This window comes from Lepus europaeus, chromosome 9, assembly GCF_033115175.1.
Source record: "Lepus europaeus isolate LE1 chromosome 9, mLepTim1.pri, whole genome shotgun sequence".
NCBI classification, from domain to species: domain Eukaryota; kingdom Metazoa; phylum Chordata; class Mammalia; order Lagomorpha; family Leporidae; genus Lepus; species Lepus europaeus.
This window is the reverse complement of record NC_084835.1, coordinates 38,609,909-38,623,914: the sequence shown is the minus strand read 5'-3', so window position 1 is coordinate 38,623,914 and position 14,006 is coordinate 38,609,909. Positions and strand designations below refer to the sequence as shown.

Sequence of the window (14,006 nt, the reverse complement as noted above, 5' to 3'; positions counted from 1 at the left end):
ATGTGAAGGTTTAACATACTGTGCCACAACGCTGGCCCCTAAGATGAATACTATTTAGTATTCAGCATTAGAAAAAGAAGCTAGAGAGACAGAATAGAAAAGTGAGGCAGTTATCCCCAAAACTAAACCCTTCAAAACCTAATAGCACATTTAATCATCCATGTATTCAATGGAATGAAACTTGAACATTTCTCACTTACTAGTTGGGGGACCCTGAGCAAATTACTTTACCTTTTTATGCCTTGGTATCTTTAATTATAAAATAAAATTACTGAGGGGCCAGTGCTGTGGTGTAGTGGGTAAAGCCACCACCTACAATACCTGCATTCTACATGGGCTCCAATTCATGTCCTGACTGCTCCATTTCCAATCCACTGCTGTGCTATACTGTGTGGGACCCAGTTTTACCATCTTTTAAAAAAATATTTATTTATCTATTTGAAAGTCAGTGTTAGAGGTGTGTGTGTGTGGGGGGGAATCCTCCATCCACTGGTTCACTCCCCAGGTGGCTCCCATAGCTAATGTTGGGCCAAGGTAAATCCTGGAGCCAGGGGCCAGGAGCTCTGTCTGTATCTCCCTCAAGGCTGCAGAAGCCCCAAACAATTAGGCCACCTTCTGCTGTTTTCCCAGGCACAGTACCAGGAGGCAGATCTAAAGTGGATCAGCCGGGACTCCAACCAGCGCCCATGGCGGCGCCAGGCAGTAGCTTTACCCCTATTTTAGCATTTTTTTTTCTAGCATTTATTTATTTGCCATTGTCTAAATACCCATCCAAAATCCCAGTAACAGAGTTAAGACAACGGCAACACGAGTGCTTCTGTGTTAACGATTTTCTAGGTAGGTTCCAGTCTTTTTTTTTTTTTTAAAGATTTTTATTTATTTATTTATTTGACAGGTAGAGTTGCAGACAGTGAGAGGGAGAGACAGAGAGAAAGGTCTTCCTTCCATTGGTTCACTACCGAAATGGCCTCAACAGCGGGAGCTATGCCGATCCAAAGCCCGGAGCCAGGAGCAGGGACCCAGCATTTGGGCCGTCCTCCACTGCCTTTCCAGGCCACAGCAGAGAGCTGGACTGGAAGAGGAGCAACCAGGACTAGAACCCAGCGCCCATATGGGATGCCGGTGCCTCAGGCGGAGGATTAACCTAGTGCTCCACTGCGCTGGACCCAGGTAGGTTCCAGTCTTAACCAAATTGCTTTTCCCTCTGCCAGGAGAAAGGTACGCATTCATTTTCCAGAATAACTGGAACTTGTAGCAGATCGCTATGTAGCCCCCAGTGCTGGCAATCTGGTATTTTTAGTGCTGAGCTCTAGCTGACCACCCAACAGAAGACCCTGGTTCTAGGACATGGAGGGAGGAGGGGTGTGTGTGTGTGTGTGTGTGTGTATCCTATCTTTAACCGAAATCACCATTTCCTTTCTCTTGAAATTGAATACATTCCACTCTTCCTGAGAGCTGGCAAAGGGAAAGGTGCCACACGCGCACACACACCTCTTTCCAAATGTGCATCCGCAGTCGGTAGGTGTAGCTCAGAGTGCCTGCTCCGCGCTGCCCCAAGCATCTCTCCCTGGCTGAAAGCAAGCGGAAGCGATTGAGAAATCCCTTCAGGGACTGGGGCTTCCCCAAGGGATCGACAACTTCGCACTCTGTCCCTCCCTCCCCCCCGCCCTTCTCGAAACCACCGAGGAGTCAGGGGGGCGCCGAGGTGCCCGCCCCCTCTCGCTGCCCAGCGCGATTCTTAGCCTTTTTTGGGCCGGGGACCTCCAGAAAGCGAAGGACCCTCTCCGGGTGGAGTCAGAGCATGGGGGGGGGGGGGTGGAGGAAGAGGGAGAAGCACAACTTGAAATTCCTGCGAAACTTGCAGGAGACCGTGCATTTGAAACACACCCCAGAAGTGTAGGATTAAAAACTGGGTCTCTACAACTCTCGATTTGGGGCGATTAAATCGAGAGCGGGGCTCAGGTGCCAAATCCCGTCCCGAGTGCGAGAGGGCAAGGGCGGGCAGCGCTTCGGCGCTGGGCCACTTTCACTTGTAAGAAACCAAAGGCGCAGGGCTGGGGGAAAGCGCCGGGAACCGAGGAAAAGGAAGGGCAGAAAAGGGGGAGAGAGCCCAGAGGAGGGGAGAGGGAAGGGCAAGCGGGGAGACTCCGGACGGCGAAGAGGAGGAGGAGGAAAGCAGAGTTGGGAAGGAGGAAGGAGACGAGCGGAGAAGGAAGGGGCGAGGGGCTGGGTGCTGCGCGCCGGAAAGGGGCGCGCTTTTGGCGTTCCATCCCCGGGCGGCCAGTCGCCGAAAACTCCAGCTCGGAGGGGCGGCGGGGAAGCGACCCCTCTGCCCCCGCGCAGCCGGCGCCTTGGGCCTCGGCCTCTAGCAGCCGGCGGGGGCCTCGGGCGGCGAGTGCCGCACGGGCCGGCCAAGGAGGGGACACGGTCTGGAAGGAGGCGGTGCCCGCTGCCTCGCTTTCTCCTCCCCTCTCCTCCTCCTAGAGGCGTGCACCCGGGGTATTCGAGCGGCGGAGGACCCGCGGCCCCCCCGCCCCCGCCCCCCAGCCCCCCATTCAAGAAGCCGCTCCGCTATCCCGGCCAGCACAGGGCGCCCGGCGCGCCTCGGCGTTCCGCGCTTCTCCTGCCCGCTCGCTGGACATTATGCGGCCGAGCAGCCGAGCCCCAGTCCTCCTCCTCCTCCTCCGGCTCCTCCTGCGGCCCGAGCGGCTCAGCTCTCGGCAGGCGGCAGCGTTGCTCAGCCGAGCGCACACGGGACCCTCGCGGCGAGACCTCAGCGACTCCTAAAGTCAAAAGTTGGCGGCGGGCGCCGGGCTCCGCGCGCTCTCCGCGGCCGCTGCCTCGCGTCGCCGCCGAAGCCAAGGCGGGCAGGAGGGAGGGGGGTGAGGGTGGCGGGGGAGGGGTGGGGAGCACCATGCAGTTTGTATCCTGGGCCACACTGCTAACGCTCCTGGTGCGGGACCTGGCCGAGATGGGGAGCCCCGACGCCGCGGCGACCGTGCGCAAGGACAGGCTGCACCCGAGGCAAGGTAACGAGGCTGCGGCCCCAGCGACCCCGCCGCCCGCATTGCCACCTCCCCCGCTCTCGCTCCCAGGCGGGGTACCCCGTGGCGAAGGCCTCTCTCTCTCTCTCTCTCTCTCTCTCTCTCTCTTTCCTAGAAAGAATTACCTCCCGCTTTGGAGCCTCTCCCTTCTTTGGGTCATCCCCAGCCAATGACTAGGGAGAGACCGCGGAAAAGAATTGAGGCGAGCCCCCTCGCCCCTCGCTTTTCAGCCTGATCTTTAGCCTTCCCCACCCCCACACTCGCTGCCAAGTTACTTGGGGGCGCCAGATAGCGGCACTATTTTTTTTAATTGGGGGTACTGACCGGGATCTGACATTATCGTAAGATTTCTGATCTGTTCCTTATCTGGCACATCGTGGTCTATCTCCAGCGCTTAGCACGGTTCTGGGCTCCTACGGGGACATAGTAGGTGCCCAGCAAATATTTGTCCACTGATTAAAGGTGACGGGATTGATGGACTTGAAGGGGCTGGAAAATAAATCAGGACAAAGTGCCCCCACCCCCAATCTTCCTTAAGTTAAAACTTCGGGTGGGAGGAATGAATGATCGATTCCTATACCTCCTCTTCTCTCCGCAGCAAAATTATTAGAGACCCTGAGCGAATACGAAATCGCGTCTCCCGTCCGAGTGAACGCTCTCGGAGAACCCTTTCCCACGAACGTGCACTTCAAAAGGCGGCGACGGAGCATTAACTCTGCCTCTGATCCCTGGCCTGCCTTCGCCTCCTCCTCTACCTCCTCCCAGGCGCATTACCGCCTGTCCGCCTTCGGCCAGCAGTTTCTATTTAATCTCACCGCCCAAGCCGGATTTATCGCTCCGCTCTTCACTGTCACCCTCCTCGGGGTACCCGGGGTGAACCAGACTAAATTTTATTCCGAAGACGAAGCCGAACTCAAGCACTGTTTCTACGAAGGCCATGTCAATACCAAGTCCGAGCACACAGCGGTCATCAGCCTCTGCTCGGGAATGGTAAGTGGGCGCCCCTCCCCCCCCGGAGCGTCCCCGCCGGCTTCGTAAAGACCTGGAGCCCTCTCACTGTGCCCAGAGGCTCCGCGCGGGCGATACGTGCCAGCTGGAGAATTACTCGCGCGGCCTGCGGTTTGCAGGCTACCTCTGCGCGCGCCCTTAAACCTCCCCGGGGGCTTCTGGACGTTTCAGAGCTTTCTGGGGTCTGGTGCGCGTTGCCCACCGCTGCGAGGCGGCCTGGCAGTCGGTTTCTGAACTCGCAAAAAGTTGCTGGAGTTGGCGCTTCCTTGCAGCAAACTTGGCCGCCCCGGAGCGGAGCAGCTGAGCGCAGGACGCACCCGATTCCTTATTGGCGCGTCCTGAGCCGGGGTTGTGGCCCGAGGATCCCTGGCCAGGGAACTGGGAGTTCCTTCTGTGTGTGTGTGTGTGTGTGTGTGGTGGAAGGCGGTGCGTAATCTAGAGGCCTCGCGTTCTGGGGCGGGGTGGGGGGGCTTTTTATCACGCTCAAGGAACCGGATTGACAAGGAGCAGGTCCTGTCCCAGCCACGGAAGGGTGGGCCGAGGGCTCTAGGGGCGGGGGAGAAGGCGGAGTCTGCCCCGGACGCTTTGAATTAGGGTGGAAGCTGAGGGTGGGGGCACAGCGCAGTCCGACTCTGCACCCTGCTGGCGGGGTGGCCAAGACTAGTAGCAGTCGGGAGAACGGGAGCCTGGAAAGGTTGCCAGGACAAGATGCGGCGCTTCTGGGGTTTCTGCCACCTCTGGGGTCCCTAGAGATCGGAAAAGAGCCTGCGGCGCACAATTCTTTTGGGGAAGAAAGCTGGGGAGTCATCTCCCTGCGCTACCAAATACGCACTTAGCTGGAATACAAGTTGGGACCCCGGCTTCCTGCTCCCCGACCTTCCCCCTCCCCCCAGCCAAACTTGCCCCCCTCCCCCATTTTGTGCTACAGGGCATCTCCCCACCCCTTCCCAAACGACACTTCAGGACTTGCTGTAAGGTTCTGACCCCAGTGAGGACACTCCCTGACTTTCCCAAGCGACATGCGTTTTTGCCACGCGAGTATGACGCAGAAACTTTCCCGGGTCGGGCTCTCCCAACGCATGGCGTCCTACGCGCCAAGGGGGTCCTGGACTCTGTGCCCGTGATGCGTTCACTCTTCCCCGAGCATCCCTGCCCTCCCCTCCCCCATCGCCTGGTCTAACTGGGGTTTTGGGCACTTACCCGAGGTGCTCGGCTGCCTGCTCTGCGCACTGCTCTTCGCGGGTCCCCTGTGTCTCATCCTCCGTGTCGCTCGGTGGAAGGACCTGGAGGGGCACAGGCGATTCTGAAGACCGGAAGGGGGCAGGTGTAGCCTGCTGGGATGCGGGACGGAGCTGAGCCCCTTTTGCCCCCAGCCGAGCCCCGGAGCGTAGGCGCCCACAGCGCTGTGTGGAGGTTGTTGGGGGTAGGCGGAGACCGGTTGGCGAAGGGGGAGGGGGTGCTGCGTTGAGTCATCCCTGCCCCGAGACCTAGAGCTGTAGTCCTCCGCGTCTCTTTGAAAGGTTAAGGCCTTGGGGGGGGGAGAAGTCAGACGTTTGAGCTCCAAGCATCCGAGCACCCCCGGATTCCCGGATAGCAAACCCCAATTGTGGGACGGCAGGGCTAAGTCTGCCCGTGGAAGTCAAGTTTGTAAACAGTCTTTACTCCTCCTCTCTCCCCGCCTCCACGCCGCTGAATCCGAGTGGCCCCAGCACTTGTATAAATATTTTGCTGCGCAGGCCCTTCATTTCCATTGGCAGTTTTAGGTGGCAACGTGCACGTGGTCTCCTTAGGAAATGAGAACCCAGGCTGCAGAAACGACCGCCCAGACTGTGATAACCCCCCTTCCTATTCTGTTTGGTTTGCCATCTGCCTTTTTTGGAGAAGGGGGGGTCACATGCACCTTCAAGACAGGCACAGGAGCTGTTTGTCGCTTCAGCCAGTGGTCCAGCTCCAAGACCCCCATCCCTGTGGCTTCCTCCTGGAATTTATCTTTCCTCCTAAGGCGTCTCCTTACCATCCTGCAGAGTAGCATCCTGAGATTCCTGGTGCTTGGCCCCCGGAAATCTTTGCACTCTTCAGAGGGGATGGTGACAACCCTTCCCCCAGCACATCAGTCATCAGTTTCCCTGGATTTCATCTCAGATGTGTGGCTGGTCTCTTAGGAATATCCTCACCCTATTTCCAGTCCTCTTTTCTGTTCTCTCGCATTCTCATTCAGACCAGTGGCTAAGAAATTTCCACCAGGCTGCTCCAATCTTTGTCCTCAATTCCTGGTGCACACAGATTCGGAACAGGTATCGGCCAGATCACTTCCACCACGTTGGCACACTTTACAGAGCACACCCCTCCCCCTCCCCCCAGGCTCCTTCCTCTGGCTCCCTTACACGGCTCACATCCAGGGTCTCTCCCATTTCTCAGTCTGAGCCCCACAAATCCTGTGCATATTTCAGGCTTATTGTAGGTGCCATTCTCAGAGTCCCTCCCACTCCAGTCCTAGGCTCACCTCCTGGCCTGTGTGTCTTCAGATGGACTTGATCCTCTCACCCAGCTTCCTATGCCCAAATCATATACTTCTTTTTATTTATTTATTTTTATTTGAGAGCCTGAGAAACACGGAAAGACCGATAGAGAAAGGCAGTTCTCATTGGTAGGTTCACGCCCAAAAGAGCCTCCGATTGTAACCACAGGTGGGATCCAGTTACTTGAGCCATCACTGCTGTGACCCAGGACCCACATTAGCAGGAAAGTTTTTAAAGTGAAATTTGTATCATCCCCAAGAGACCTTTTCTCCCCGACTGACGGCTTCTTTCCCTCTCCACCTTCACAGATCCACACAAGCTTAGGATATTCTCTTTGTGTTGAAGTTCCTGGCATGCATGGTCTGTTCATTTCTCCTTGGCAGTGGGATCAGCATCAACTCGTGTTTCTTCACTACAGGATCCTTGTATTTTAGAAAAAAGATACCAGACAAAATAACTCTGGCTCAGCAACTGTTCTGTGAAATCAACAGTGACGTTAATTTTGGTGTCATATTGTTACCATTTATTGCGGTTTAATTCTGTGCTTGGTGCTGTGATAAGGCTCCATATATGCAGTGTCTCATCTAGGTCCTAACAGTCCAATCCTCCAAATAACTAATTGTGCTGATGAGAACAGTGAGGCTTTGAAAGCTAGGGACTTGTCCAAGGTCTCAGAGCGAGGCTGTTTTGTTAAAAAGACATTGACCCAATGCCAGGATAGTGAGTTTTATAGGAGTAGAAGCCCATGGAAGATGCAATTAGAGGTAAATTTATTTCGATGCAAAACATTTTGAAATCTGTGCATAGTTTTTTTCACAGCATGTGTATTTCATGAATTGTTGAAGACCTCTCTTACGTACAAATTTCAAAACGTTTTTGCAGAAAAATGAACTGGACTTTCAGTTCCATTTCCCATGAACTTTTTGAAGTCCTGTCATGGACTCAGCACTAGCGTTCTTGAACTTTGGACAAGTCACTTCCTCTCTCTGTGGCTCAGTTTCCCCATTTACCAATGAAAGTGGCAGATCTTCACCAGATGTACTCTCAGGCTGCTGCCTGCTAGTCCTGTTTGGGTGGGTTCCACATGCTGTAGCATAGAACATGCCCTGTTCTTTGTCCAGGGAACACCAGGGCTTGTTTGTTAAAACCAGGCAGAGGTACCTGAGTGAGAATCAATTTGTTCAACAGCTTTTTCTCCAGAACCAGGTGCTCTGTCTCTTAGTCTGATCACAGTAGAGCTGTCTTCTCTTTAAGCTCATGAATCATGTGGACAACTTTAAAGGAAACAAAAAAAGGACTGTTGACCATATCCCCAGAAATTCCTTCTCTCTGAATGTTAGATGGTGCTCCAAATCCAATTTAAAGAAATGGACCAAAAATCTGATGCTCCCAGATTTGGGGAACCACTGTCTTAACCTAGGGTGTCTCACACCTTCTCATGTATGACATTACCCTGGGGAGCTTGGCAGTACCTCCATTCCTGGGCCAGGTGTTTGGCTTTAGCCCTTAAGGTGCCCATCCCATGTCTGAGACCCTGGGTTTCATATCAAGATCTGGCTCCTGACTCCAGCTTCCACCAATAAGATGGAGATGATGAATAAAAGAAGTGAGTGATTGGCACCCACATGGCAGACCCGGATTGTACTCCCAGCTCCCAGCTTCAGCCCCAGCCCAGCCCCAGCTATGGTGGGCCTTTGAGGAATGAATTATCAGATAGGAGCACTGTCTGTCTCTGACTTGTCTTCTCACTCTCTCTCTCTCTCTCTAGCTCTCTAGCTCTCTCTCTCTCTGTTTCTCACTCACTCTCACTTTGTCCCTGTCTGTCTTTCTGTCTGTGCCTCACAACTAAATTTTTAAAAATTTCAAACTGCAGTTCCTGGTGCTTAGCCCAGAGGTTTTGATTCAGTAGATTAGATTTGGGGTGGAGCACAGCTCTTGGGATTTTTAGCAAGCTCCCAGATACTGAAGGTGCTGATGCTAACCTTCAGGAATGGTCACTTCCCTTTTGTCCGGGGAAGGTAGACGGTCTGTGACTTTTTTCCATGTGGGAAATGAGACAGTGTGAAAGAGGGAAAAGCTCGTATTCTCCCATTAAGCACCACCTCCCACATGCCATAGGAGCTTTTCAGTGTTTGGTTTGGGTGAAACCCTGAGGCATCATTTATCATTTGCAAAACTTACAGGTATGTGGAGAAGAGACGGGGAAAAGTTACCATTTTCAAGGTGCCTAGAATGATTGGCAAAAGCCACTTGTATCCTGGTGGTTGGAGGTTAATACCAGCAACACCAAACCACTAATGTGTTGTGAGCCCTTGCTGGGTGTTAGACCCATTGCTAAGCACTTTGTATGCATTTTCACACTTAATTGGCACAGTAACACTTCACAGTCTGCGTCTTTGTCCCTAAGTGATAAACAAGGAAGCTGAAGCTCAGAGCTGTTAATAGTTTTTCTCAAGGTGGGTGGGAAGGTGGTGATGCTGGGACTGGAACCTAGGGAGGTTTGCCTCCAGAGCTTTACACCATCTCATTCCACGGTGAGAAAGGGAAGGCACAATGACCCATGTGTCACAGTTGCAGGTGGCACCACCTTGAAGGCGTCACAGACAACATATGCTTCCTGAATTTGAATCAGATAGAAGGCTGCTATGGCCCAGCTTCTCCCTCTGAAGCTCATACTTATTCCAAAGTTTCCAGGCTGTCCTAACACAGAGACACACTTTCAGCAGCCTGCAGGAATGATATGATTGGAATTTGAGTACCAAGGAAGTGTTGGGTAGACACGAATTGGGATAACAGGTGCAATAAACCAGAGCCAAGTCAAGAATAAGGTACTAACATAGCAGAGACTGAGAAGAAGCCACTGCTCTGCATGTGTCGTAGCACTTTCAGTTTAAGCAGCTGTCCTGGGAAAGGGATTGGGCAGAATGACTCTGTCTCCACTTGGAACTGATCCCTTGTTTTTTCCTCCCAGTGGCCGAGTTATGTGCCATTGACCTCTCATCTCTCTTCATTTGCAGCTGGGGACATTCCGGTCCCATGATGGGGATTATTTTATTGAACCACTACTGTCCGTCGATGAACAAGAGGATGAAGAGGAACAAAACAAACCCCACATCATTTACAGGCGCAGCCCTCCCCAGAGACAGCCCACACCCGGGAGGCGTGCATGTGACACCCCAGGTATTTGCTTCTTGCTTACGTGGAGAATCCAGCCTGGGGAGATAGGCTGATTTCCATATTTCAGAAATCTCTCCCCGTGTACCAAGTGCTACCATATCCACTGCCACTTATTCAGTCTTCCAGTGAGGTAGGTATATCCCCACTGCAAAGATGTGGAAACTGCTGAGAGATTTATCACCTGGTCCAAGGTGGCACGGCCAAGAAATCACAGAATTGGTACTCAGAATGCCTTGATCCAAGCCCTCTGTGGGCAGAGTTGCCTCTTCTGTTTCAAGTTGCTCATCTTTAGGGTTAAGTTGAGTCATGTCTTGAGGCTGTGATGACAGTATATTGAAACAGCAACTGCTTATATTTTCTTGGTGTCTTCTGTTCGGGTGGTCTTGCTTTTGGTTTGTGCTACGTAGGGTTACAACACAAGGAACTCAAAGAGACGTCTGTGTGGTTATTGGAATTATTCTGGGCTAAGGTTCTGTGGCTGAGGTTCTGTGGTTGTGCTGAGGTTCTGTGGCTGCAGGGGCCGTGGGCAGGGGGCTAGGCCCTGCACTGTCAGGTTTCAGTCATATCCTTGGATGTCCATTGCTTGTTGGCCTTCCATCACGCCAGATAGCTGGAGGTCTGGGCTGTCGTGTTTGGCCATCATCAGGGATATTTCATTGTGTGTGCCAGGGAGTTCTGCTGCTTGCCTGAGTTTCCACATTTGCAGTCTTGCAAGGACCGACCATTTTGCCATCTCCACAGCCTAGTTACCCTCTGCCTGATGATGGCTTATCTTAGAAATCAACCCTCAATTTGTGCCTGTGTTTAGGGTGTTAAAATACTCCCAGAAGCAAACTCTTGGACTTCTGTTTTGGAAACTTTCTACTTCTCTCCTTTATTTTTAAAATGTTGCATCAAACCATTGATGAGCTTATGGCAGGGGTTGTCTCTTTGGCTTTTATAAACCATGCCAAATTCAAGACCCATAGGGAGTTTCCTCATGTGCTTCCCAAATCATCACTTACTTCATCTTCTACAGGTATCAGGTTGTTCCAGTGTAACAGTATCTGCTGTCCTCTTCTCTTGGAGTTACTATTTCTAAACTGAATCCTTTCATAAAAGATAACATTGGCAGCTGTAACCTGAAGTAGCCATGTCTGGGGATGTCTTTGGACTTTATTCCATCTGGTGCTGTGTTGCTGCTAGGATTGAATGGACTATAACTAAAGAAATCTGCCAGTTTAGAGCCTCCGAACTGCCAAGGGAAGTGTATAATCAGAGAACCAGCAGCTTTCCTAGTATCAAGATTGCCAGCCACCTGCACGTTTAGTGGACAAGACATTTACTACATTTTTTTTAGCCATGCTAGTATGACTATTGAGCTATGCCTCCTGACTTTCTAAATCTGTGTCACCAAGTTCATACTTTATGTGAGCTGTCTTCAAAAAGTTCATGGGAAATGAATATGCTGAAATACTATGTATGCATTTCAACATTTCTCCCATCAAAATAAATTCATCTTTTAATTCCATTTTCCTGAGAACTTTCTGAAGTCCCCTACACATGTGTATAAATGTGTATATAATGTTTGATAAAGGAGAATATATGATTCTTTCCCTTCCATATTATTCATATGTGTTCAAAAGACATTGAATTTGTATTTTCATTGACCAGTGATACCTTGTGATGTTATTCTGGCTGATTTTATATTCTGGCTAATTTTATATTGACATTTTAAAAAACTAGTTTACATAGTGTTGTTGAGTACTGGCCTTGAACAAAGCACTTTACCTGTATTCCTTTACTTAAAGCTTACTACAAACCTATAAGGTAGGCACCATTCTTATCTCCACAGTACCTGGGAACTGAGGCTCCTGCAGATGAAGTAGCTTGCCCAAAATCTCATGGCTAGTCCACAGGACACCTCAGATTTATCCGATTCCATGGCCCACAGTCCCTCTGCAGAACTGTGTAGAGGAGACAGCGAGGAGGACAGGAAAAGAAAGTTTTCCCTAATATTCTATTTTTTTTAATTATTCAAGGTTTTATTTTTTCACTGAATTATCCAAGTCAATGGGCATTTGATTTTCTGGCTATAGGACAAGTCACTGTCAAGTCCTGCCAAACAACACAAAACAGGAGGGAAATCTTTGAGAAGATAAAGATTGAAAACAATGAAAGGTGACTTAATTTTTCAAAGAAATGTATTTAAATTACTTACATGCATTGTTGCTATTGGTGTCTTCGAGTTGCACCTTTTCAGTCACCAGTGGCGATTTGTAGCTTTCCTTCTGGTTTTTGCTTGTCCATGACCAATATGGCACTCCCTGCCTTCACCCTGAATGATGAATCTGGAGCCCAGCAGTTTTTATTGGCTCTACCAAAGGTTGCTGCTGGACTGTGCTCCTCTGGTTTCTCTCTTCCAGCTGCTTCTGCACCCCTTCTTTGAATTCAGATGCAGGAGGCTCAGAACAGTTGGAAAGAACTTTGGAATATGGCACAATTCACCAGCATCCACTTGAGGGACGAACCAGCAGGTCATGGAAACCTCCGAAACCAGGTAGCCCTTGCACAGGGAGTGAAAGTAGAGTGGGGGTGGGAGTAGTCCCCTGTGCCAGAGAGGAAGGAAAAGGACTCCCCAGGAATATCCACTCGGTGGCCGTGACTTCCCTCTCCCCCAACCAAGATACCCAAGAGTAAACCTCAGACCCTGGGAACGTTATTATGCAAATGCAGATTCTGTAAACACACAGAGACACACTCAAACATACTCAGACACACACAAATTCCTCTCCCAGACAGATGGGGATGGAGCATGAATCACTGGTTTTAACTAGTTTCCCAAGAGGTTCAGATGTTGGGCTACATTGGGCAGTCACTACAAAAGGTGGGGTTAAGGCTATAGTGACTATCCTCACTTGCTGCTTGCTTGCTTCTCTTTGGACTTGGCTATCTAGATCAGTGTTTTCCGTGTCTCATTTTCTCATAGGATGATTGAATATTTGTGCTGGAGAAAACCTTAGCAGTCGAGTCTAATTCTGTACAGATGAGATAACTGAAGTTACAGAATGCTGGGTTTCTTGTTTTCAGAAGGATTGATGTGCTATGTATTCAACAGCAACCCATCAGGAATTTCCCTAACCCTAGCCTTTCCCTAGCCAGGAGCAGGTCCCTGGGAACACCTTGCAGAGCTGGGTGTAGCCTTTTAGTTGCTGAATTACAGGAGTCTGAGTAGAACAGGGCACTGTGGCTGTTACACTACCACACACATGTGATGTAAGTATCGCTGCTCATTTATGCATCTTGATGCATATGATTTTCTTTTTTTTAACTTTTATTTAGTAAATATAAATTTCCAAAGTACAGTTTATGGATTACAATGGCTTCCCCCTCCCATAACTCCCCTCCCACTCACACCCCTCCCATCTCCCACTCCCTCTCCCATTCCATTCACATCAAGATTCATTTTCAATTATCTTTATATACAGAAGATCGATTTAGTATATATTAAGTAAAGATTTCATCAGTTTGCACCCACACAGAACATAAAGTATAAAATACTGTTTCAGTACTAGTTATAGCATTAATTCACATTGGACAACACATTAAGGACAGAGATCCTACAAGAGGAATAAGTACACAGTGACTCCTGTTGTTGACTTAACAATTTGACACTCTTGTTTATGGCGTCAGTAATCTCCCTAGGCTCTAGTCTTGAGTTGCCAAGGCTATGGAAGCCTTTTGAGTTCGCTGACTTCGATCTTATTTAGACAAGGTCATAGTCAAAGTGGAAATTATCTCCTCCCTTCAGAGAAAGGTACCTCCTCCTTCTTTGATGGTCCTGTTCTTTCTACTGGGATCTCACTCACAGAGATCTTTCATTTAGGTCCTCTTTTTTTTTTCTGCCAGAGTGTCTTGACTTTCCATGCCTAAAATACTCTCATGGGCTCTTCAGTCAGATCCGAATGCCTTAAGGGCTGATTCTGAGGCCAGAGTGCTGTTTAGGACATCTGTTTAGGACATCGTTCTCTCCCTTTTTTATTCTATCAGTTAGTATTAGCAGACACTAGTCTTGTTTGTGTGATCCCTTTGACTCTTAGACCTATCAGTGTGATCAATTGTGAACTGAAATTGATCACTTGGACTAGTGAGATGGCATTGGTACATGCAACCTTGATGGGATTGTTTTGAAATCCCCTGGCACATTTCTAACTCCACCATTTGGGGCAAGTCCAATTGAGCATGTCCCAAATTGTACATCTCCTCCCTCTCTTATTCC

The 14,006-nt window shown here is 50.3% G+C and overlaps 1 protein-coding gene across 2 annotated transcripts in view; it reads left to right on the top strand.

The window, feature by feature from the left end:
- Positions 1-2,914: 2,914 nt before the first annotated feature.
- Positions 2,915-14,006, top strand: part of ADAMTS9 (ADAM metallopeptidase with thrombospondin type 1 motif 9) — a 181,552-nt gene continuing 170,460 nt past the window's right edge. For both annotated transcript variants that reach the window (XM_062201207.1, XM_062201206.1), the window contains exons 1-3: positions 2,915-3,029; positions 3,643-4,034; positions 9,589-9,751. In XM_062201207.1, coding sequence (XP_062057191.1) covers positions 2,915-3,029; positions 3,643-4,034; positions 9,589-9,751 — 670 coding nt within the window. The remainder of the gene's footprint in view (positions 3,030-3,642; positions 4,035-9,588; positions 9,752-14,006) is intronic.